At 41.6% G+C, this 26689-nt stretch overlaps 1 protein-coding gene across 1 annotated transcript in view; it reads left to right on the top strand.

Annotated features, from left to right (window-relative positions):
• The window catches only part of CLIC4 (chloride intracellular channel 4), a 57162-nt gene that overhangs the window by 6348 nt on the left and 24125 nt on the right, over nt 1-26689 (top strand). Inside the window, exon 2 of the mRNA XM_006276769.3 lies at nt 22857-22966. Coding sequence (XP_006276831.1) covers nt 22857-22966 — 110 coding nt within the window. The remainder of the gene's footprint in view (nt 1-22856; nt 22967-26689) is intronic.

The following is a 26689-nucleotide window of genomic DNA, read 5'->3' as shown; positions in this document are numbered from 1 at the left end:
AATGTTAAAAAGGGACAAATTGGTGTTTGAGATGCCTTGTAGAAAAGGTTCTGCCAGCCTTCATCTGAACTGGATTTTCACTGAGGTTGTCAACCATAGAAATACCTTGTGTCCAGGGTGGATAAAAATCAACAATTAAAAAAAAATAGGATTTTTGTATTTAAATCAGATGTTTTCTGTTTTATTTAATCATATTTTTGTTGGGGTTTTTTTGTTAACATGCTTAAAAAAAACCAACCCTATATAAAGATAGTTTTAATTTAAAACATGTTAAAGCTCAAAGATCACCATGGAATAAGGGTTATAACGTCTAATTATATACTATTTGAGATGATATATTCATGTAACCTTTTTAGAAAAGTTTTATAAGTAGGTCACAAGAGGCTATGGATTATATTAGAGGCCCAATCTTACGGGGTTCTCAGAGGCTACTCCATAGATTAGTAAAGATTAAAGAAAACCACTCTACCCAACAGGACTCGGTGCTCAGTCTAGAAGATCCCATTAAGCATCTCTGTGATGCTTAGTTTTAGTCCTCAAACTGTGGATTTGTGTCTCCAGAGATAACATCCTTGTTAAGCAATATATGGAGATGAGAGAGAACAGATCTGATTACTTACCCATCAGCCCTCTTGTCTCTGCAAATTTGTGTATACAGTCAAGCCCTTACCTTTCTCTAAAAGTACAACATTTCAAGAAGTTAAATGAATAAAGGATATCAAATAACAAGAATGCACTTTTTGTAGAAGTCAGTCATTAAATCAAGGCTTCCAGACCAGTGATTTAAATCAATTTGATTTAAATCAAGTCCACCCTGCTTGTGTCTAATCTGGTAAATTATTGAAGGGTGGGGTGTTACATACTGGGGTTAGCAGGGAAGGTTAGGAGCAAGTAGTTTGATGCCTAGTTTAATTTAAAAAAGGGAGGGTGCAGATCTAAATGCTGCATAGTCTGGTTTAAAGTAAATCCTTATGAATATCTTTTTCTCAGACTCTTTTCTGTGCTACCGTGACAGATTCTAATAATGTACAAGTAAAATGTATTATTGGGTGCTTACTCGCTTGTGGTTGACATGCTAAAAATTGTTAGCATTGTGGTCTACATCTAAACTATTTAGAAGATGACTTACATTGAGTTTAAAATAATATGTAAACACTTGAGAATTTTTTGGGTATCTCTTCCATTAAGGCAAGGAAATTCTTTCTTTTGAACAATCTTTCTAAACCAGGGGCAGGCAAAATATGGTTCATGGGCCGGATCCAGCCCGCAGGTGCCCATCAACTAACTGTATCCCACCCAGCCCACGTACTTTGCTCCCATCTGGTGAGCAGAAGGGCTCAGCCCAGCCAGCACACGCATCTTCTGGGCAGGGCTGCTTCTGCCACTGCTGCAGCTGCTGAGGCACCTGCTTGGCTTCCTTGGCCTCCAGCAGCTCCTCCTTGTCTCCCTGCTGCAGCGCTTGCTCCAGGGAGCATGTAGGGAAGAGGTGGGGGTGGGGAAGCTGCACTGGGGGTTGGGGGAGAGCTGCTGCTGGGCAGGGGTAGGGAGCTGGCAGGAGTGCAGAGCCCGTGCCCAAGGGTGCGGTGGGAGAGTGGAGCTTGGGTGGGCAGGGTGTGTCCCCCTCCTGTAGTGCACATCCCTTGCCAGTGGTGGCAGCAGCAGGTGGGGGCCCTTAGGGTGCTTGTGGCACCGCCACCCAGCAGCTCACATCTCTGGCCAGAGCTGCATATAACAGCAAGGCATGCAGCCACTCTTGCCTGCCTCTGTTGAGTGGGGCTCTACCCAGTGCACTTACACCTCCTGGCATTTGCGTACCGTCAGGGAAAGCCCCACGTGATGGAGCCGGCTGCCTTCCCTGCCACGTGCAGCTGCCGGGACTCCACCAGAAGTGCCAGGGAGCCCTGCCCCCTGCCTTGGTAGCGCACAAGTGCCAGGAGTTGCGCATGTCCTGTGAGGAGCCCTGTGCAGTGGAGGTGGGCTAGCCAGGCTGTGCTCCTTGCTGCCATGTGCAGCTCTGGCTGGAGCCACGTACCACCAGGCAACAGTGCCTGTGCAGGCCACAAGTGTCCTGAGGGCCCACTACCTGCTGCTGCTGGTCGTGGCAGGGGCTGTGCGCCATGGGGGGAAGCATGTGGGGGGGTCTTCACAGCCCGCCCATCCTCCCTCACACCCCATAAACCCCGCATACCCACACTCTGCCTCCACAGCCTCCCCACATATACATACACACACCCTGCAACATACCCTATATTCCCCTATCCATACTTGCACCCCCCCAACTATACCCCACACACAAAATACCAGAGTAAGACTTTATTTTGACCTATTATGCAGTCACCTCCATATACACTACACTACACAAACACAAATCATGACAAATATTTTTTGTAATAAAATGTAAATGTTATAGTACATGTTTGACTTCTAGTATATGATTTGGGGTTTTTTTCTAGTTCAGATGCCCCCAGCCATAAGGAGTGCTTCTGGGGGCAAGGGGAAGAACTTCTGGTAGCAAAAGTCAGGAGTTGGGGGCAGGACTTCAGGTCTCAAGATGGAAAGTAGGGAGCGGGGCACCTGTCAAGGGGTGGAGCTACGCTTGTGGCCCTTGACAGCTTACCAAAACTCATTAAGTGGCCCTCCAGCTGAAATAGTTGCCTACCCTTGTTCTAAACCATGAAATGCCTAGAGCAGATGCAATGCAGAACAAATCTAAGTTTCATTTCTTGGGTCTTTCCTGTAGTGTGATTTAGCAGCAGGGCAGATCAAGACTTTAATTTAATGATATCTGTAAGAAGAATCAGTCTGGGTATTACTCATGAATCTGAAGTAGGTAAATTCATGCAGGGCAAGGATATCCAGAATTGCCTCTCAGAGTATTATTAAAACATTTTGACAGGTCTAAAAGATTCATTAAGAAATAGATAGAAGGTAAGTTAGTGATATTGTGGGTGGGGAGTGAGATGGCAATACAGATACTGTTTTAGATCATTAAGCAAATGTGCCATTAAACCTTATTTCCATGTTTCTAGATCAGTGTTACTGTAGAAACTGTTTTGGGGTGGTTCTTTTTGGACCTGGGTTTTCTTTTATCTTAAAGGATTCTTGAAACTTGCAAACTTTTAATGGGTGTAGATCACTTACACCTAAAGGCAGTATTTCATTGGGGGATTAAGGTAACTTTTGCTGCGTTTCCAAGTGTAATGCACCTTGAAATGATTCAAAAGGGTAGTGTTTCAGCTGAAAGATGTGTGTAGCTGGAGCTCTTCAGAATTGCAGGATGGAGGTTGGGGACAGTGGGGTGGGATATGTGGAATCTAGAAGAGTTCTGAGGGGGGGCATGAGGTCTGTAATGGTGGCAAGGGTGCTCCACCCATGGGATGCCTGCCTTTCCATTTGAACATCTTGGCCATCTCCCAGGAGCAGGCACAGAGGCATAACGAGCAGAGTTGGTGCCCTGGGCAAACGGTGCAGGAGAGTTGGGGGTTAATTCTGGGGGTGGGGAGGGGGTATAAAGTTTTACCCATGCCAGCAACTCCTAAACAGTCCTTGCCTGGACTGCTACTACTGCATGCTCTGCTCACCCCAGCAGCAGCCAGGGACTGTTGTGGAGTTTTTGGTGAGGGGCAGCTCTTGCTGTCAGGCTGTGTACTCCAGGGTTGAGGGGCAATTCTGGCATCTCTCCTAAACTATCACCTGTGGTGGGTGCCCCTCTTGCCTGCCCTTAGTTATGTTACTGAACTGAGATGCAGAAGAGATTGGGGGTTGGAGAACCTGGCTCCAGCAGTGGTGATTGATACTCTTCATAATTATTTCAAGAGGTGCCCTTTTTGGAGCACTTCAGCCGCTGTTGTAATATTTCACATCGCACCTATGTTTGTACAGCTGTTCCTCTTGAAAGGTTATTTCTGTGTTCTATTCACCTGTGGGCAGAAATACTGCCTGACAGCATAGGAAAAGAGAAGAATGCTGTATCCTGCTGGAACTGCAGGGAGCATTTGGGAAGGTACATCTTGATTACCCAAACTGGGACGTACTACTGCAGAATGTGCTGTGAGATCTTTAATGACCAAATGCTGAAGACTTTTTGTTGCCATGTACGTGCACTTCTAGCAGCACATGGTTCTCTGGCAAAATGTTGAGGCATTAGTTCTTTGCTGAGATAGGGGGAAGAAAACCACTTATCTGAACTGCCAATATTCGGAGTATTCTTTTGGATGAACACGTTGCACAGGTTCATCCCTGCTTATCTTAAAATCTGACATTCCATCCTAAGGGCATAGCTGCTACATATTGCTCGTAACCTGGCATCCTACAACCCTGTTTTTCATCATTGCTGTACTTATTTTTCACAATTGCAGAGTAACTGTGAAATCAAGATGGTCCACATTGGGGAATAAACAATGTTACTTATTTCAAGAATTGTTTTGGAAGATAATCTTGTCAGGGATAGGTTCGTCACATGGTAAGCTCATTAGGTACAGTCTTTTCCCTATGTGCTTCCTCTCAAAGGATTATCTTGTAATAACCCTAGTGCTTGAGAATTTTCTCACCCTAGCCCTGAAATATACACTTGGTTAAGATGAACTTCCCTCTGCAATTAATTCCCCTCCTTGCAATCCAGGTACATTAACCTTCGAGAGCAAATACAGGGGTAGCATTAGTGAACTCATCTGAGGTTTAAATATCTTGTTTGTCCTTAGTGCTGTTGATTTGTATAATGAATGGGATATCTCCACAGCAAGGGACAGGCTTTTAAGGTACATATTTTCCCTGGTTGAGAAGAAAAATCTGTCTGCTTGTTAACAGTAAATATTATTGCCTTTATCTGCTTCTATTTACCAGTGCCTTAAAAATGTATGTCTACTGCATTTGGTATAATATTCAGCTTATACGAATTCAAGCAGTTCTGAGTTCAAACATGAGAGATTGTCTAATGTTTTTTAATAGAAAATGGGATTAACCTTGAAACAGTAATCTTTTACTAACAACTAATTTTTTCATCATAATTTGAATTATTTTTTTTCTTAAGCTGAAAGTTGCTCTCAGTATTTTGTTGAACTTCTCTTGTAGTGCTTTTAACCAATTTTAGCATTGGTGTATGCTACTTAATGTTTAGACAGTTGTGGTTATAATCATTTTACCTTTAAATGTTATGATTACCTTTAGTTTTTAAAAAAAAATCTCTTATGTCACAATTGCAAGATGTCTGGCTGTACAGTATTCCTTCCCTTTTCCAAAACGTGGTGTGGGAATTTAAGTGTCTGATTGTGAACTCATTGCCTTCCAGGCCAGAAAAAATGAGCACTACGCATAGGCCCAAGTGAACACTTACGACAGTTCTCGTAATTAAAACTGACTTTTCCTCCCACTTCACTTCAAAAGCACTTTTTTAACATAGTTCCTGCCAGAACTCTTCTATCAGGAAACATTTCTAACTGTATTTCGAGGGCTTTAATACTGTGGTAAGCAATAAAGGGGGTGTTGGGTAGAAGCTTTATCTCAAAACTGTTGCCCTGCACAGTAGTTTTGGCTCCCCAGCCTAGCAGAGATGAGCAAACAACAAAAGCACATCAGACTCTGGCTCTAATAAAGCTCTGTGCATATTTTTGTGTGTCTGGCTCTGATCATGTTTCTATTAAAAGGATGCACAGAAACCCGAGACATTTGTACTTACCAATATGATATCAGAGGTCATACACAAGTATTTAAGAAAGCTGAGGTGAAGATAAGTGACTGTTGAAAACTTGTAAAAAGACTTGGTATAAACTTGCTAGTTAAGCATAGGAGTGGGAGCGCTCACAGTTTCAGCTAATCTCTCAGTGGGTAGCCTAGTGAGACAGCATTAACATCCTAAGAAATTAGGCTGCACGTGTAATGATTACCTCAGGTGACTCAAGATCACAGAGTTCAGGATGGGAAGCATAAGACTAATGTGGAGAGGAGGCAGCAAAACTTCCTAAGAGCAAAAGATGAGTTCAGATCACTGTGGCATTTCCCCTTTTAAATGCTGCCAGGCCCCCCCCCTCCCCCCCCCCCCCCCCCAGTGTTGATGGGAAAGGAAATCCCTTGTTATCTGCAGCTGGGCCTTCTCTGTAATGTGGTCTTTTGAATATTTTGTCCAAGTATTTCAGGGACAGGAAATAGCTCGTAGCAAATAAGTGTATAGGAAACGAATATCCAAGTCCTGCATAAATGGAATAGAGATGGGTTAGCAAAAAGATCAGACCTTACTGGGACCAACTTGGGGTGTTGCTTAGCTAGTGGAGAATGAAGGAGCTTTCTGATGAAATGCAGCTCTGTCTGTATTTGTCAGAGCCTGAACAGAACATGGACTTCCATTTCTTTAGCCTTTAGCTAAACAATAACTTGGGTGTTTTTAAAAGCAAATGACTTTTGTACTTAGTAAGGTTGCATGTTTGTCTAAAAAGTTTAAATTTTGGCAAAGGGAACAGTGAAGGACTTGAATTTTGTCAGCATTTCTTAACTGATTGGTTTCTTGTTCAGCTGTCAGTAGTTGCAATATATATTATTAGGTAAGGTTTTTTCTCTATTTTGACCTGCAACTGGGGGCAACTGAGTAGATCTTTACTTTGGGGTTGTTCTTTTTCCTACGTTGCCCAGGTTGGGGATCACTTGAGCAACGTGAGGTGTTTCCCTAGTTTTAAGTGTATTGTTTTCTTGGCCTCTGGACTAAAGAAGGGGGGGTGGGGGGACGGACTGAACTTTTTCCCAGATTTTTAAATGAAATGAATTTTAGTTTGAAACTGCTCTAGATTGCCCTTCCTGCTATAAATGACAGCCCACAGGAAACCAATATGAACCTGTATTTGTAATCAGAGATTAATTTATCTATAAAGTACTTTTCAAAAGGGATCATGTAAAATGCTTTTGATCAGTAGTCTTCATTTCATTTTTATTTACAAATATTTTTTCTAAAATGAATATCAGTTTTTATAAAACTTTGAGAGTGGAAGAGTAGGGAAAGTGTTCAGTAGAGCTATTTCTAGGTCTTTAGTCTTAATTACATGGTCTCTTGAGTGTCCAGATGCTTCAGCTGGTTTTGGAAAACTTCCTGATTTTAATTTTCATACTTTTAACTGTGACTTCAGATAAAAGTTTTAGTGGAACCAAGTTTTCCTATCTGTTTCCTTCTTAAAAGAATAAGTATAAAGATTCTTAAAACTTGTTTTGAATATCTCGACAATTCAAGTACAATTTGCTGTTGTGGCAGAGTGTGATTTCAGGGTTTCTGCTGTATTTGTTTATTCTAAAATCGAAGACATAGTAAACCAAACTTCCAATTAATTACATGCGTCTTTGTGTACATTTTTTTTTTAAAGACAGCAAACTTTTTGTTGCAAAGGCTCAGAACTTGCAGAGGAAAGGAAATGGCTGTTCTCTACTTTATCCATATTAGGTATAAACTAAATATAGGAGAGTAATCCAGGAGTGAAGTCATATCTGTGTAGTTTCCATGAGAAGAGCTAATAAGATCGGTCAGTGCTACTGGAGCAGCTTCAAATTTCTTTTCTTTTCTTCTTTTTTGGCTCTGTTAAAGCATTACCATACTGGCTACAGCCTGTTCACTCTGAGGCTTTTAATACAGAAAATTGGTTTTAAAAATGGAGTTGGTTTGGCTATAAAGAAAACATGAGAGAGTATTTTTGTAATCTTTGAGAACTAGAGAACCTCTTCTTAGTAAGACAAACTACTGTAATTTCAGTGAGCTGGGGAAGTGGGCTTGAGGAATAGTTACTCCCTTAAATGAGAAATGGGTTTGCTTTAATGGCATTTAGGATGCATGCAGAAAATGGTGATCTAAATTCTTCTAATACGTACCGTCCTGAAAAGTGAGCTTCAAATCTGCTAGTGCGCCAGGTCGTATAATCCAGGATGCCATCTCTTCTTTCTCTTTGCCCTCCTTACGCCCACACGTGGACAGATTGAAACACTCTGAAGCAACATATGAAGCGTCAAAGCTCTTATAATTTAGATCAGAGGTTCTTGCACTGATCTGCAGACCAGCACTGGTCCGCAAGCTCCATTCAGGTGGTCCGCAGAAAGGTTGCGGAACAAACGAGAATATTTGTACTTGTAAGGTAAGACTACTGATATTTAAAATATGAGTTGTGTGCTTCAATTTTTAGAACAATAAAAAGTGGTCTGCTGAGACCCTCAGCAATTTAAGTGGTCTGGGAAAAAAAAGTTTGAGAACCACTGATCTAGATATAATTTAGTTAAGAAACATTCGGAGCAGAGGCCTTGGCTGCTTGTAGATGTTAAAAACCAAAAAACCCTGATGCTTTACTTTTAACTTGGTATGCTCTCCATGCCGAACCCATGGCATGCCCAGAAGAGGCAGCTTGGTTGTTGGTCCTGGCTTGCCCAACAGCTGTATAGATCGGGCACTTTAGTGGGGCTTTTTGGGTGCTTTTATCTAAGAGGCACTTGAATCGGCTTTAGCTAAATGCACCAAATTGCCTTGCTGAAGTGCCTGATCTATACAGATAATGCAGAGCCAAGTTGAAGTAATGCACTGCTTCTTCCAGCAAAGCTCTGTTCCTATCCCTATATACAGGCATATTGCATCTTACGTGGGTGGGGGTTATGTTCTAAAGGCCGCGCGTAAGGTGAAAATCGCGTATAGTGAAATTGCATATTACCGTGCCAGCAGTGACTGCCTCTGCCTCCAAAACCTCCCGCCGCCGCTGTGGAGCCATGCTTAGAGCTGGGTGGCAGCGGCGCAACCCGGGGCAGTGGTGGGGATGTCTGTGTGCTGCCTGGCCACCACCACGCCTGGCAGCCGTCCACACAGCTCTGGGCATGGCTCCATGGCGGCAGTGGGAGATTTTGGAGGCAGAGGCAGTCACCGCTGGCAGCATGGTGGTGGCCCGGCCTCCAGGTAAGCGGCAGTGCCACGTACAGACTCAAGCCCTGCCCCTCCTCCCCACCCATGTATAGTTGAATTCGCACAAGTTAAATGCGCGTATGATACGACGTGCCTGCGTGCGCGCACACACACGCTGCTTGCATACTATATAGATATATCTATATATCATCTGCAAGCAGCCTTTGTCTCTAAAGTATGATCCACACCTGTGGAATTACATAAATCTTCAACTGCTAAGAGTTGAAACTTTAAGTTTCAGAAGCCCAGGGCAGGGTTTTTGATTCCTTCTAGTACAGTTCTATGAGCTACCACAAAATTTTGTGTTGAGGCCTAGGGAGTAGGTTATTTGTGCTGTAGCCAAGGCACATGCTGTACTGGGCTGACAAACTTAAGGGAGGAAAAAAGCTCTCACTTACAATAAGTGCTCCAAGCTTGTATGCTAAGTATGCAGCCTTGGTTCCAAGCACACTGTATAAACAAGCTTGCTAAAATGTGGTTAACTTTGTACTTTCAGAGATTCCCACTAGAATATTGTAAGGTTTTATGTGCAGCTATTTATACAATGGATTTGAGTCAGTCCTGTCTCGCAGCCTAGTTCTTTTGTAACAGATCAAGATCACTGTGTCAGATTTTTCTGTCAGTAAGAGCTGCAGGCCTGTTGAGGACCAGTGTGTGGTGTGGCAGTTTCTCATGCCATTGCTTAATAGATGTTATATCAACGTAGGAATATTCACATTTTTATTCATGTCTAGGTTTTTTTTTCCACCCCCTTCCACTAAGGGACTGTGACCTGTATGTCATGTAGGTTTTGACTTGAGCCCCTTGCCCAATTCTCCATAAGGATCAATATGGTAGTAATTCCTTTTTAGTAGGATCGCCTTGAGCCATTTTTTTTCTAGAATTCTGAAATGAATGTCCTCTTAATTGTGCCTTTTCTTTGGTTGTTATGGGCAGAACCCTGAAACTCTAGAAGTAGCTCATCAGCTATCACTGTGTATGTTGTGATGACTTGTTTAAGAGGTTGGTGGAATGGAAAGATGATAACTAACCGCACTGTCTCTAGCAATACTGTAAACTGAGGAAGAGGGGAAGGTCCATTTCTTTTGAAGTTACAGACCAGAAAAACAACCCATAAGGATGTGGGCCAGTTAATTAGACCAAATTGTCAATTCATTTTGCTTTGTAGAAAGTCACTTGTTCACTTTGACCAGATGTCAACCAGTAACTTGCTGAAGAGGTGCTCAGTATTTTATTGTTAGTCCTTTGCACCTTTCAGCCCCAGGGATTTCTGTTTCACTTTCACTGAACGCACAAATCTGTTGATACCTGATTATTAATCTGGTTATCTTCTGATATTTTCTGAGACATTGGGATATAAACATTGTCTATATTTTATTCCCATTCTTGTTTTGCTTTAGTAAGCTCTGGATATTTAAGAGACTTAACCAAAATTGGCTTAGGAAACTTTTGCTATATCAGACAATTTATACAGTACTCATTCTGAAATGAAATTTGAGTGCCTGTTATCCGTTTAAACTTAAGTTGGTAGGGAATCTATGTAGTTAACTTCATATTCCACCTCTTAAATTAACAGGGCCCAAGAAAAGGGAGGTGTGCGTGTGGATTCAATTCGTAGCTTTAGTTGCATACCTTTTCTGGAGTTACAGGAGAAAGAAGAAATAAGTGACGGGAAATGCACTGGTTGGAAACTTCTGAAACAACTGTGTATTTCTAACTTACTATTGTAAGATATTTTCAAGTAAATGCTTCTGGGGAGAGTACTTGCCTCTAGTTACTAATCTTGTGCTTTGTTTCATAAAATATTGCAGTATTGGAACATTCACTTTCTGAATTTTTAAACCAGTTTGTGGTAGTAACTGGAAATATAGTGTTAGTTTAACAAACTAGGCAGTTTAACTGGACTAGATTGCTCTGTTCTTTTAATAGAAAATGGGGCTATTGAATAAACAGCATGACATGGTGGCACTGCCCTTCCTGTGTAGGCAATAGTCTATAATATGCTTGGGGTGTGCCTGCCCAAGAAAAGAAATGTGATGGCAGAGGTAAATTTAAAGAACTAACTATTTAGAGCTGTCACATAGTAAAGGTTGTTTTTTTTTTTTTTAATCCAGTATTAAACTCTGAAGTTTATATTTGGAACCTTACTCTGACATTATTCTAAAAATATAGGGGATAAATGTGTTGTACATTTAACTTTTTCTTAAGAATTTGCAACAGCTTCATGTTTATGTCAATCATATTCTAGAAGGAGGTATTTCAAAATGTGCCTACCCCCCAAAGACCTCTTCAAATCGCATTTCTCTTAGTGTCCAGCTCTTTCAAGAACCTGTGATATGGTAAAGAAAGAGTCCAAAGCTGAGGTTTTGTGGGACCCTCATTTGTGAATCGGTTGAATTCTTGCCCTAGGTTGGTTTGCTTAGAATTGCTCTCCAAGAACTAAAATAAAGCTCTTTGCCTAAATGTGACAAAAGTCCATTAAATATTTAGATAAGCCCAAATTGGTTTTGGGCTGTTGGTTTCTTGGTTGCTGCTTAATTTCAGCTGGTTTGAGTAACCAGATGTCTGAGAGAGAGATTTATGAGTCTACCAACTAAATTCATTCTCTGAAGGGAGAGAGCGTGGGTTCTAGGCAGTTTGCAGTGCATGTGATCTGTGGACCAAGATTGGAAGAACAAGGTTTGCATAATGAACGTGACAGATAAACTGTGGGAAGTGTCCCGAATTGGAACAAGGAAACTTAAATGGGATAAGCAGATACCAGATGTTTTTGTTTCTCCCAAGCCTTGCTAACTAGTGTAGAGATAAAACTGCCACACTCTTCAAAAGAGATTTTCCAAGGAAAATTTTTGCATTTAATTTCCAGCTGCATCTCTGGACTGTGCTTGCCTTTTGGACAGACTTTCTTCTCAGCTGTGCTTTTCATTTTGAAATGTTTTCAGTGGCTGGTGCTGCTTCAGGGGTGGCTTCAGGCTCTTCTCTCCTAGGCATGGTTAGAAAAAACTGTCTTGGACAGTGGGCAGTTTCCTCCTTTCCAGTCTATTCAGAGCTGTGCAATAAAAAGAGTGAAATTAAAAACGCTGCTGCACTGTAAATTTTGCTGCGATTTAGGTAGGTCCCTACATGTGTCACAACCCAGACCAAATGTTTGCAGGAGGTCTCTCTAAATTTCCCATCCATCAGAGTTAATCTCTCAAGTTAAGATGAGTTGTGAAGTTGTGCGTGTCCTCAGTGATGTCCTGTATTGTACAGGCAACCCCCACTTCATACTGCTTTGCTTAGCACTATTTCTCTATAACACTTATTTTACGTTCATACCTGATCCCACTAAGCCCTCAGCGAGTTTCATTATAATGCTTATGGTTGCCATCTTAGTTTGTCAGAAACTTTTAGTTTTGCTTAACACTATTTCCACTTAACGCTTGGTTTTTTGGGAACCAATTAAGAGCACTAAGCAGGGGTTGCCTGTATATTGAAATAAGCCAAATAGATATCTTGCTGTCATAATATTCAGTCCCAAGAAGCATCTTTCCTATTGTAATGCATCAAAGTCCAGTTATTTGGAGCGCTGATAATTTCAGGTCTATGAAGTCATCTATCCTACTTTGAGATGTGTTAGACATCCACGTGGTCATCAATGGAAGATATGATGCACTTAGTTTTGAATGCTAATTTTCAGAGGATGGTCCTGCTTTCCAACTTGGAGTGTGTTTCTGGAAATCTTCTTGTAATGGGTTTGCGGACTTTAAGCAGGATGAACTGGAAAATTCTTGTGTGCCTACCTGACCATTTCTTTTCTGTTGCTTGATACAGATCACAGATGGAGCCAGTCTTGCAAACAAATAGTTTTCTAGACTAGAGATGGAAATTGACACTCAAAGTTTTTGTTTTCTGTTATGGCTTCACCTTCCATGCTCTGCGGTAATAGTGAGAGATTTTTCCACTCAAAGCATAGGTAATAAAAATGTCTGAAATTTAGAAATAAATTATCCTGGCTGTGGAAACTGCTTCAAGGAATGGTGTGTTGCTTTGCTTTTAGTGGCATGACAGGTCTGGGTCTGCCACTATATTTAAAACTGGCTTACTTACTTATTGAAATAGATGTAAGCCTTCTTAATTGAAAGTTTCCTTTTTCAGGAAAGCACAGACAGTTTTTTGTTTGTTTGTTTTCAGTTATTTATAATTTTAAAAAGCTTCACCCTTGAGGCAGTCTGGCTGTTCAGTTGTACTAAAAAGACTTGCTAAAAAAACCCCCAACCCCCTCTTCCCCCCCCCCCCTTGAATTCAAGGAACTGACTTCATGCATTACTTCAAGATGTCTGCAATAGCAATGATAGCCTGAGAAGCTGAGGTCCAGAAGCATTTGTTTAAGATTATAAACATGCTACATCTGGGGTGCTTGTACACATGATGATTGTCACCATGTACATGTCACAAAAATTTCCTTTGTGTGGCTTAATAGCATCACACACTACACAGGCGTGAGGTTTCAAATCAGTTTGCAATGTTGCAAACTAAACCACATCCCCGTGTAGTTTAGTATGCAGCATTGCCTCTAGCACACCCAGCTGCCCTCCTACCGCCTCCCTGTACTGCCCCAGGGTCAACCCAGCCCATTCCTGGGTGCTCCTAGGCAGTGGGGATAGTGCATGGGGTGCTGGAAGCCCCAGTGGGCTCGGGGAGGAGTGGGATCTGGCTGAGTGCTGCCTCAGAGCTGGGTCAGCGCCTGGCCTGTTAGCAGCCCACCCTGGGGGTACTGCCACTGCAAAGGGAAAGACCAGGGCCTGCTGGCAGCTTGCGCCCTGGCTGCAGACAGGCTCTGTCAGGGTGGGGGGGGAAAGGATTGGGTCCCTTGCTTTTTAGTGATGGAAGCCCCTAAATTGAAATGGTGGGTTTCAATTAAAAATCGACTGTTTTAATTTAGGGGGCAGAGCATAAAACCATGAGGACTACACTCTTGTCATGTGTACAAAGTGCCCCGGATTTTAGTTCTGGCTATTCTGAGGTCACATGTAAGCACTAAGTAATACACAACAACTCTTGGGAAAACTTTTATAAATAGCTTTTCTGTGGGGGACTGATCTGAAATGGATGTTGGAGGAGAAATGAAAGTAACATTTTGAGGGTTATCACAGTAAAGATTGTAAAAGATGATGAACACTTACTGGAATCCAGTGAGCTTGCTAAAAAATACCTGCATTACAGTTTTTTGCTCAGCAGCAACTGATCTGGCAAATGAAAGTGTAGTTTGGGAATTAATGACTTCCCTGTAGCTGGCTTCTCTAGCAATCCCACTTCATATCCTTTTCAAACAAGGAGCAGAACTCTTGAGTTTGAGGGAAGGGAGTGAAAACATGGCCACTACAGAGACTGCCTATGTTCTGCTTAATAGTCTCAAGAATTCAATAGCATGTTACTCTTCAAATTCTTGTTCTTATAGCAGTACCTGCTCTCATCAGTGTTGTGAGCGTTCTGGTTACAAGTTCAGTAACTAATATGGATTTAAAGCATCTGCAGTAGTTGCTCTAAAATGAGTTGCTGACTTGGCACTTTTTGTGGACTAAGCTTCTTTGTTCAGGCTGTTGTCTTTTCCTGCATGTTATGGTGGAGAATTCTTTCAGGCTCTCTGCAGTATTGGCCTCGTATATCACCAGCTTCCCACTCTTACCCTCTAAAGGTCCCACTAAGTCTCTGCCTGGTTGTTTGAATGTGGAGAAGGGTGATTTTAGACCAGAGCAGAACGAGTCACTTAAGGGAGTTTTCTGTCCAGACCAGTTGAAATTCTCTTTGCCTTCATATGGCAGCTTTTATTCTGATATCAAAACAGAGCGGTCATTATCATCAGAGTTTGGAATCCAAAAACATCCTGACAGCAGGACTGTCAATGGCAAGCAAGCAACAGCCTTGAATCTTGTTTCCAGATCACGTTTTCCCCTTCAGAACTGTGAAAGTAGAATCCTTGGATGACTGTTCACTAATACTTTAGACTTAACTTTTTGTCTTGAAGGGTCCTGATATGGCTTGCAAATTAAATACTATACTGTCTTTTAAAGGTCATGCATGGACACAGGTTTTTTTTGTATCTTATCTGAGAAAAACCTATACAGTAAACTGCCTGGAATTCTGTTTATCCACCTTGGCAAGATAAAGGTCTGAGTTGACTCTGAGGATTTGAATCCATAATGCTTGACTGCTTTTAAGTGCTGGTGCACAGAATTCCAAGCCATTTTGTCATTCCAAGCCTTTCATCTCAGAGGGGTTTTGAATAGTTGAATACTTTGTTCTTTAATTGTGTTGTGAATCACCTCATTAATCCATCTAAAACTGTTTCTTCTTTCCATTAATCTTATGTGGACCAGTGACTTATTTTTTTAACTTTTTATGAGTCAGTTTATTGCTTACGAAATGCAAGGCTGGTACCTGACTTTTGCAGGTACAAAATATGTATTATATTTGTTTCTTCATACAACTGCTTTAGCATTGCACCTGTGCAGTAGATTTTTGGCATTCAAGACAGAGTCCAGCAGTTGTCCTGTGGACAAGGATCTGTTTGTTTCCTCCTAACCTGTTTAACTTTGAACTTCCATCTCTGGAGCAGAAACCTCTGGAGTACTCCAATCCATTCAGATTTCTTATTCAGGGCAAAGGATTCTTCAACATTGACGCTTGCAAAATAAGCTGCTCTGAGAGAGAGAGAGAGTTTACTACCTTGAGGTTTTTTTCCTTTATTGAAATCTCATTTTCTCTGCTCTTTGGCATATCAAATCTAGGAAAGTTTCCCTTCCTAGTTACTGGTGAATAAGGAAATGATCCAGCCCACAAGGTCTTCCCACATGCTGCCCTCTGTTTCAATTTTGTTTTCACAGGCAGAGACTAGGACATATTCAGTCTCCCATTACATGCCCTTTAACCTTGCTCTTGTTGTTTCTTCTGTCACTCGATCCAGTTCGGGAGGTATTTCAGTGCATTTTTGGTGCTGCCTTGCTATTTGAAACTGTTCCACCTTTAGCCTAGAATGACCATATCCCTGGAACTCAGTTATATTCTCCTTGCTTCAGACTTTCTCTCTGGGAGATTTCTGAATGCATATCAGCTATTTAAACTCTTATCTCTTACCCCAGTCCTTACTTCCCCCTCAAGCTGAAGCAATCAAGGCATTTTAAGGCCTAGTCCATGTAAGAACTCTGTGAGAGAGAGATTCTGGGAAATAAGTCTTTCAAATGTTAATTGGGAAATATTAGGCTGTTGGTTTAAATGGATATTTTTGGATCTGTTCATAAATACAACTTCCCAAATGTGATTTTAAACTCATTTGATGATTGGAGGTTATAGGCTGTTTGATAGAGGTAATGTATATAAGCTCAGGCTCCTGAATTATGCAACATTTCACAATTGAAGACTGCTATTTGGCTCTTCCCAAGTTTGGACATTGTAACAGGAGTACACAACTACTTGGATAATACTGTACTGAGGAAGAATGGTCTCCTTTGAGCATACAGCTTTTGCAGGATGGCACCTACATATCTAGCTGGCTTTTTCAGCCTAATCTAACCTTTCAGTTAAAGGGATCTCAGATGTTCAGGCGTCTCACCTTCTCATTTGGGCTAAACCCTTCAGCAGTAGCTAGTAACTTCAAAAATGAAGCCATAGGCAGTGATAGTGCCTGACCTTAATGACCTGATATTTTTGCCTGGCTGCTGCACTTATTCATCTATTACCTTTCTTGGATAATTCTTTCACTTTCATTCTTTTTTTTTACCTCCCCCCCCCCCCCCCCCCCCCCCCCCCCCGCCAGGGTGGGGTAACTCAGATCCATACACAGCAAAAAGCATACATGCAAGAATTAAGCTCTCCTGAATTGTGAAAAGTTGTATTTGAAAGAAACGAATGGTTTTCCACTATTAATACAAGCCCTTTAATGGTGTCATCCATTAAAAATATCCCTGAATCTTGAAGGTTTGTGTTTTTATAAAGTTTTTTTTAAGGCAGTTCTCAGCAAAATGTGTTCTTTGGGAAATAAGTTATGGAGCTGAGTGAATAAAAAGCTCAGTTCTGTGCTAAACGCCTCCAAGCAGATCACCGTTACAGGAGTGAGTCAGGACGTTAATATTTCCCTTCTTCCTGTGAAATGAATTGTTGCTTTTTGACCCACTGAAGATGTCATAGAAAATATTGCAGCATGATCTCATCATATACTAGTTAATGCACAATTTCATGGCTGCTTAAGGAAACTAGTACATGTCACTACATTTCATGGGATTTGCATGGCCCACTTCAGCAAATGCTAACTTTTGTACTGAAGTGCCTCTTCCCCACCAAATATAGCCTGGAAGCACAGCTAAAACATATGAGCTTAATTTTGCAAATTAATTTTTAAATGCCTAATGTGATGCTTTAATGAGGAGGTGGCTAGACCTACAGTGCTGGGACTAGAATTGCTTTTTAACTTCTGGTTGTGCTGCTGACTTGTGGTTTAACCTGGGGCACTCTACTGCTTTTGCTTTGGATTAGGTTTTATATCCACTTTCCAAATTGATATCTATGAATTTGAGTCTGAATTGTTACGTGACGCCTGTAGATAAAGTGCTGTAGGAGTCCAAAGTGAAGCAGTGTTGGGGTGGGCGGAAACACAGTACATATATAGGCATAATGCCTAATCCTACTAGAGAAAACCAGTACGTAATTTATCAATTAGTGAAATTAGTCAAACACCACATCTCTTTGCAACACACCATCTTATTACTTGGTAATTTATCCTCAGAGCAGATGCGCAGTTGTAGTGTAAGTTTGATTTGATGATTTACTCTTTCAGACATTTTTCAGAGTGAAACTCTTTGACTACCAAATTACTTCTTTTTAACCTTAAATTGAAAAACAACAAAGTGTTTCTCTCAATTCTTCAAGATCCCACTGCCACTGATTTCTCATGTGTTCTTTTGGTAACATCTCAAAGATTGTAGCCCCAAAAATGTATCGAATGCCTGTGCTTATAAAATGGGCCCCTCCTGCAAATAGTTACATAGCAGAATTCCTCTCCTCGAGAGCCCTGAAGCCAGAAGTTTCTTGGCATTCTAGTTGCATTCTTTTTCCAGTATGTGCTCAGAATAACTTGTCCCATTTTATACTTCAAACCGTCCCAAGATGTTGTTTGGACAAAAGTATGTGTTCAGTTCATAGCTACTTAATTGCAGATTTAAAAAAGATCTACATTCTATTTAAACCATAGGACATTTGGTAGGCTTGTAGTAACTTCTCACTTCTGATTCAGATCATCCAAAGTCTGTCTTGTCTATGATAAATTAAAGCAGAAGCTGTTCATTGTATTTTGTGTTCATTTTGTAAGCTTGGGGTGGGCTTATCCTGGGAGAATGACTACAGCAGCTGATATTTGATTCCAGAAGTATCTGACCTCCTCTGTTCTTTCTGCTGGGTTAAGTATTATGTACTAGGACACATTGTAGCCCTAGAAAGCCCAGGCTGCATGTTATCTTGCATTCACTTCTAACACTGTGAGTTCAGATGTGAAATACTTAATGGAATTTATAGGCTTAAGATTTGTTTTCTTTAGAAGTGACCTTAGTTAAAAACTATCAAAGTAACAGTTACTTTAATTAAGATCTATTTCAGGGCTATGAATTTTGGGCCCCCGTTGGTCTCCAAGCAGGCCCGTCTCAGTGGTAATATTATTAAATTTTTCTCTTCCTGTGATGGTATCTCTCTGTTGCAGCTTACTTAATCTTTCAGTACATAAATTTCCAGAGCTGAATTATAGCTCAACTGATGGAAGACCATGGTCTTCCATCCAACACAGTGCACTGCTTTAGAACAATTCCATTTTAACAACTGATAAATTCCAGAGGTTGTCAGATATGAAAAATTTTACATCTGCAAGCCATTAACATTAAAATTCTTTTCTGCACCATTGAGCCATCATTTGGAGTGAAGGGTCACTGCCTCGTTCCATCAGACTGATGACAGACATCAGAAGCTGGGAGACTAAAGGTTTCTTGGCACCTTCTTCTGTGCTGTAATTTCTTACTCAGGTTGACACTTCCAAAGCTTAGTATTTTTATCTAAAAATGAAACACTAAATCTCTTTTACAGTAAAAGTTTCCAGTTTGGAATTTTCTTAGTTTTCAAACCATATCATTAAAGCTTTGATTGAGAAGCCAAATTCCTGCTTTTTTCATTTGATGGGAAGGCATTTTAGTTTTCTCAGCACACCTATGAAATAGTATTAGTCTCATGAAGGTATGATGCAGAAGTGATGTGACCTCATCTAGCATTCCAGTTGATTGGATAAAAACGTTGAGGACATTCAGTTCCCTCTTCCTGTTGCTATATTTGTGCAGGGAGACTAGCATTTGTATGCTGCCAACAAGTGACCATGCTGACTTATGGTAGTGTTAAGGTGATGTTGCCGTGAAGGTCCAGGAAATGTGAGAAGCAAGAATGCTTGCAGGTGGTATCCATTACTGGACGAACTGATGGTTGGGATGGACAGAAACAAGCTTTCAGGTATCACAGTAGCCTTCCTCAGGCCTCTGGGAGGGGAGCAGACGTGGCAAAGTTAAGTAGCAGATGGAATAAAAGATTGTTCAGGAAGGTTGTTACCCCATGTGAAGTGCAGCGGGTAGTGAGTGTCAGGTAGATTATAATGGACCATGAAGTCATAGTCTGAGTTAAGCCCCTGGTACTTGGTGTCCAGTAGGCTGCTGAATTTCTTTCCCCGTGCTTGTTTTGTAAAGGTGTTGGGCAGATTTCTTCAGAGCAGACGAATTTTGATGTGAAACAGGGAGTGATTTCTGTGCGAAAAAAATGTTCTCTGATTTGTATCTAGGGTGTTTGTCGGGTTTTTTTGGTGATCATTCACTCTGGTGCAGTTTTTTTGTCTGATTTCACCCATATAATTGCCATAAGAATATTTGATATACCAGATAGAGATTCCTGTTTTATTGTCCATTAGAAGTTGGTTTCTCCATCCTCAAATGCAGTCCCATAATTTGTCAGGTATCCAGGTTGTAGCCATATTGGTCTAGAGGCAAAGGGAATCAAAACTCGTGGAAGAGGTAATAGCTTTTATTAGCCCAACAAGATATTTGCAAACAAATTATTTTATTTATTTGCAAGCTTTTGGGTGCACTCACCCTTCATCAGGCGTAGGAGCAGAGATTGTAAAACTTCTCCTAGGTGGAAATGAAAATTCATGTTTCACAGGAGAGCTGAAGGTTTGGAATAGTTCATGTTGTCCAGGTTAGGCGCAGAGAAAGGGTAAAAAGTCTTTTTACCTTGAAGTTGCCTGGTGACAAGCAGGATGTAGAAGCATATTTTCTTCAGGTTATGATGTTTCATATTTCACAGAAGAGTGGAAAGATGGAAAACTCCTCTGGGCCCGGATTTCTTTTGTGATGAGTTATCCGTGTGTGTCTGCTCTTTGAGATTTGAAATGAAAAGTTCATAATTTTACAAGAAGGAAGCATTTTACCTCCTGATGTGCTAACTACCAGGCTCTTGCCATTGTTAGAGGGCATTTGCATCTCTCAGAGCAAAGACAATCAATCCCTTGGCAGGTTGGATCCAGCCTACTGGCTGTATTTTGTCCACTCCTGTTTTACAGTATGGCATATATTTTAATGTAACTTCGAAAACCTCCTAGGCTTATCATGATATTTGTTACCTGAAGAGAGTTGTATGCATTAGAAAAAGAAAGACGTGCCTTTCTGAAACCACTATAGAGTGAATAGTAAGTGCTGATCCCAGGTGTGCTTAGTGTTATGCTTGTTTGCTTGTGTGCCAGTAATAGCTTCTATAAATGGGCTTCATGATTTCTCTCACATATCCTAATGGAGGGTGGCTTATGCATGCACACATGCAGTTTATTACATTTATATGTTTATAGTTAAGATTTTTTTCAGTCTTTAGTACTGTAAAGTTTTAGGAAATGTACTTTATCTAAAAGGTAGTGGGATTTGGTGACCAGAGATGTGTAACTTGGGAAGTACTTTTAAGGCTTTCTCAGTTGTTGTAACAACTACATTTTAGTTTTTCTGAACTGCTGATCCAGAGTTCTTACTTCCTGACATTGAATGTTTCTATTTAAGTCTGAGGTTCAAACACCTAAATAGATTCCTAATTCCAGCTGTGTTTATCTTTCCCCAAGAACATCTCTGTACAGGTCACTAAATGTTTAATGCTACTGAAGCTATACATTTATTGTTGAAATAAACCAATTGAGATGCACTTTGTCGTTACATGCCACAGAGTAGCTTATTTTGATCATGCAGTGGATCTCTGTTTGAGGGCAAAAACACTTAATACAGACTATCCCCATGCAAATTGCTTTTTGTTAAGTCTGAGTGGGAGTGGTAGAAATGGGGTAAAATTTAACTACATTAACCATCTATTGGCCTCGAAAGATCAGTATAGACTTTCTTGATTGGGATGTTGCCATTAGAAGATCTATGATTGTAATTGGTTGGTGTTTAACGCTTAAAAGGCTCTTGAATTAGCTGTTTGAAAGATGAAGTACTTTGTATATGCATCAAAAGTTAAATTTAGAAGTTTCATAGGGTTGTTGAAGAAAATTGGGAACAAATGAGTTGGCATCATAAGCAGGCAAGTTCTCAGTCTAATTCACATTTCTAAAAATGTTAGTCCTGCCTTTGTAATAAAGAATCTTTGTAGACGGGTCACACTGAATGACCACTAAAGACCATCTTGATCACAAGCAAAATAAAATCAGGAGTCAGTGGTGTTCTCCCAGTGCAGGTGTGTGCTCTATACCTGTCCTTAGTTCTCCCTAGCAGTAGAGGTCTTATTAATTGCTGTGAGCATGACAAAGCCTTTATTTGGGTAGAAGGAGCATTTATTAGATTTACAACCTCAGCTTTTTCCACTGAAAATATCTCAGCTTTGCTTGTAGGGGGAAAGGCAGACTGACTGAGAGACAGACAGTTGGCTTTCTTTTAAAACCTCTTGGCCCATGGGAGAGTAGGGGCTTGCATGATGCTGCATGTTGTTGTTGAAAAAGGGTTGATGGACTTGCACCGAGGTTCTGACTTGTAGTTTCTGTTCCTCGCCTGTGATTTCTAGGAGTCAAAGGGATTCACTCCTAATGGCTCATGAGCTATATGTCATCTTTGCTATGATAAGCAGTTGGGTTTCTGTATGCACTGAACCTGGTGAGGTAGATGAGCAGTTTAGGACAGGTTTTGGTGGTGATAGGAGACCTGCCCTTTGTCCCCATAGTTCATATTTTGCTCATCTTTAAAACCAAGCATATTGGGAGAGGGTTTTTTTCCTTCTATATATAGACAGTACTAAACATTTTTTCAGGTCTTAAATGATTTAAAATAACACCTAGCAATTTAATGATTTGTATTGTACATCCAGACCCCAAACCATTTAGCTAATCTGGATTTTCAATCTCTTAACTAATTCAAAGGGTGGTAGAATTAGAAAACTGTTTCTTGCCACAAAGGATTAAAGAAGAAACTGAAAAAGCAGATGTTTAAATACCAAACAGAATTTTTTCTAACAATACTTCTAATGTGTTTTTCAGACTCCATGTTGAAAAGGATGTTGCCCTTTAATAGTTCTGGAAATTTGAATTGAAAACATGCTAGGGCTCTTCCTACCTTTGGGTGTTGTGTGGCAATATCCTGAGGATATCCCCAGGTGCCTGCACAGGACTCTGTGACAACCAAAGAACTGTTCCTAGAGAATATTTCTCAGCTTGTATACTGATCGTAGAGGTTGCTAGGCTAGGGCTTTGGGAGCTATTAACACTATGAGAATACCTGTAGAATGCAGGTCCAGTTACTAAAACTCATACCTTACTGCTGAAATTTGGGGTTTTTTTGTAAGGAGCTTTCAGGAATGGTGGGAATGGAATGGATGGTGCACCTGCTATCTTTTAATAGTAACAACCTGTTTTTTCTTTTCACAGGCTGGAAGTGATGGTGAGAGCATAGGGAACTGTCCTTTTTCACAGAGACTCTTCATGATTCTGTGGCTCAAGGGAGTGGTATTTAGTGTCACAACAGTTGACTTGAAGAGGTAAGAAATAGTCTTTCTTGAGTATGGACACATAACATCTAGACTGGTTTAAGTATAGTTTAAACCTGAAGCAGACAGACAGTGAAGTTCATTACACCAGTTTAAAGCTGTCTGGAACGGTTCAAAAGCATACTTGGTATATGGGGATTGTGGGGGGGGGGGACTATTGCACATCTGGATCTCTGACTGGTTGTAGGTTTAGGGCTTAAAATTACACTTAGTACAGGTTGAAACCACTGTGACTTGCTTCCTGCAGAAATTGCTGTGACAGGAAAACTGAGGTGGCCTAACAGAGCATTTATGGTAGAACAGATTTCTTTGTGCTGATGCTTGCTTATTTGGTACCAAAAGATTCCGTGATGCGGTAAGATCACCAGTGACAGACAGATTGAGCATCCAGCCAGAAATCCTTAAGGACCTAGCTGGAAAGTGATCCTTAGCTCATGAGTCAGTGTCATCCCTTTTGGGATTTGTCTTGATAATGACATTTGATGCATGTGACTGCAAAATTGGCTGGTTTTAAGTTTTTACAAGCATTTGCATTGCTGAAAGCCAGCTTTAATGTCCAGTGATAGCTTCAGAATTCTAATTAATGGGAAAGACATGTTAGTGAGCCAACTATACAAGTGGCATAAGTTACTGGGTAGCTAACCAATAATCCAGATAGCTTTGTGTAGAGTAACTGAAGGCACAGTATGAATGACCGTGATGTAACTTCTTTTTAATAACTTTTTTGTAACTTATCTGCTTATTTGAGCTGTAGATTCTTAATTCCACAATTACTGTTGGCTTTTCTTAGTGCTAGACTAGCTTTGGAAAAACTCAGTGCTATGCACAAAGGATTAGATGTTCATTGCTTCCTTGACAGAATGATCATTTTCCTTTGTTGAATGCAGAACTGGATCTGCACATCTAAACTGGCACATGAAACAAAAAATATGGCTATAAAAAATTCTCAGAAAAGTCCTCCCATCCTCCCTTCCCCCTACCAGCAGAGCGAGTAACTTGAATGCTTTACATGTCTAGGGCATTGTTCTCTTAACATGCCTGGCTATAAAACAACTGATCGGAGTGAAATGAATATGGGATAGGAACGTTAGAATTGAGTAATGCATCTGTGAGTTAAGGGAGATGGGCACTTGCTTGTTATGGGCCATTTGTTGAATTGTCTGTAATTTGAATACAAAATGAGGTATTATGTTATATTACTTAATTTATGTCTTCTGCACTTATGAGGGGTAAAAGCAGTTGGAGCTGACCAATGTTACTATAGCTTCCTTCATGCCCAAAACTGACTTGGGAGTTGGCAGCCCCTATTATACCACAGAAGCAGTCACTAGCTGAAATTAACTGTCTTCAGATTAAATGCAGGCCCTCATCCATAATGTTTCATAAAATAAAAATCTATTGTCTATATTCTGTTTGTTTATAGATCACACTGCTAGCCTCGTAGAATACTTCATTCAAAGGTGAATTGTAGTACAAGATAGTAAGTGTGTTGCACATTTGCTAAAGATGTATGAAAATCTCCAGTTCAGAAAAAGAATTGACCTTAAAATGGTGTTTTCCCTTTGAATTTGTGGGTTAAAAATGCACTCCTACTATGTAGGAGCTTTCCCAGTAAGCGAGTGAATGAGTAGAAATGCTATAGAATATATGCTGCCCTCTTATAAGGTTCTAGATGTTAGGTGTCTCAGCCAGTACCTGCTTCTAGATTGAAATGACCAGCACAAAGGGCATGCACAGCTAGAAACAAACCCAGGAATCATGACTTCCAGGATCCTGCCTCCATCTGAGGGGCAAGGAACCATTAAATTCAGCAGCTGTCTGTATTTGCATGGAGTGCAAAGAAACTTTTTCCACAAAAGTAAGCTGGTTTGAAAGCACATGCTGATCAGTTTGGCATTATTGTATTGATGTGATTCCAAGGTGGCCCCCCACCCCCGCGCCAATAATTAGATTCTAGACATGGGATATTTATAAATTGTGTTATTTTTCATATCTAGAATCTAATAATTGGGAGTTTCTTACATTTTGCATCCTTACTACCACTACTGCAGTGGTGGTGGAAGGAGGGAGTTAAGCAGTTTGATCCCTCACTTCTTCCCACCCCCCCACAACTGCATATCCCCCTAACTGCATACCTTTGCCTCAGCTTGCATACCCTTGCCTGGCCACTTTCCAGCCTGGGACACAGAGCCCATTTGCAGTGCTGTAGCTCTGAAGTTTGGCACTCAGGGCAAAACCTACAGTGGCAGCCCACCCTCACCCCATGCACAATTCCAAGGGCACATGCCTCCCCCTCCCCCATGCTTGCCCAGGAGTGCACATAGCAGTGGGAGCTGTGTCTGTCCCCCCCAACACTTCCCAAAACAAGCTGCATGTGGCTCTGTCCTATACCCTGCCCTGGCTGGGCAATGCCTGTTGGCGCCCCTTTGCTTTGGTGCCCAGGGTAGTCATCCCGCTTGCCATGGCACTGCCTCAGCCCAGTAGCAGCAACATGCTTGCTCTGTTCCCTGGGGTGGAGCAGGAACAGAGCTGGAGTAAGGGCAAATGGAGAGGGCAGGGAAGTGTAGTGTTGGATGGGGTTTCAAGAGGCAGGGGATAGGTTGCGGTGGGGAGGCAATAGCTGCAGTTGCAGCTCCCACCTCCTCTTACTTGATTCAAGATGAGGGGCTTTCACGGCACACTAAAGAAGTGGTACAAGGACACCCTAAAGGTGTCCCTAAAGAGCTCTGGCATCGGCCCTGAGTCATGGGAACAAATCGCTCGCAACTGTCCATCCTGGAGGGCCCAAATCCAGAACAGAGCATTGGCCTTTGAACAGCAACACATGGCAGAAGCAATGAAGAAACGTGCAGCCAGGAAAACGAAAACCTCCCATATCTAGTCCTCATTGCTCTCCTGCCCCTGCTACAGCAGATTGTTCAAAGCAAAGATTGGACTTATAAATCACCTACGTATTCACATGACCAAGCCTCCACCCCTTCTTCATTCTCTTCCCTTTCCCTTTTTTTTCCCTTTTTTCTTTTTCTATTTTTCTTTCCCACTTCATTTCTCTCTTCTTCCCTCTCCTCCCTCCACTGGATGTGCTTGTCTTTGCCCGTGAAGGACAGAAGTATATGTGGAAGTATGAGTGGGGGGGAGGGGAACCTCGTCTTGGAATCAAGTAAATATGGTAATTTTTTTTATGGAGAAGCTGGGTATCAACTTCCACTTAACACTGTCTGTTAGGCCTTTGCAAAGCAGCAAGTATTTGCTTCGGATTCAGCTGATTTTGAGGGACAATGATTTGATTCAGTGATTCAAATCACTGTCCCGATTCGAGTGGTCTGATTCGGCCAGACTAAACAGGCAGTCCTTGACAACGCTGGACAAGCTGCCAAGTCTGTTGTGGTGGGCTGAGGGGATAGAGAAGGGGCATTGTGTGGGGGGGCACATCAATACCCCCACAGCAAGGGAGGGATTGGGGCTGAGACCAGCTGCCCAGCCAGGGTGGTGGGGGCACGGGACTCGGGGAGGGGGGTCTTGCTACTGTGCGCCACCAGTCCAGGAGCTGCTCTTCTGGTGGTTCCTCCAGTGGCTCTCTGCTGATCCAGGAGGGCATAGGAGCTGCTTGCCGCTGGGCTGCGCTTCATGGGGTGCGTGGAGCCACATCTGCGTTCTGGGTTGTGGTTGGGGCTAGCCAGCTGGAGTGCAGCCCTGGCTCCACCTACCCCTCGG

Source organism: Alligator mississippiensis, chromosome 6 (assembly GCF_030867095.1).
Source record: "Alligator mississippiensis isolate rAllMis1 chromosome 6, rAllMis1, whole genome shotgun sequence".
Classification (NCBI taxonomy): domain Eukaryota; kingdom Metazoa; phylum Chordata; order Crocodylia; family Alligatoridae; genus Alligator; species Alligator mississippiensis.
Note: the sequence above shows the minus strand (reverse complement) of the source record. Positions and strands in the feature narration are given on the sequence as shown.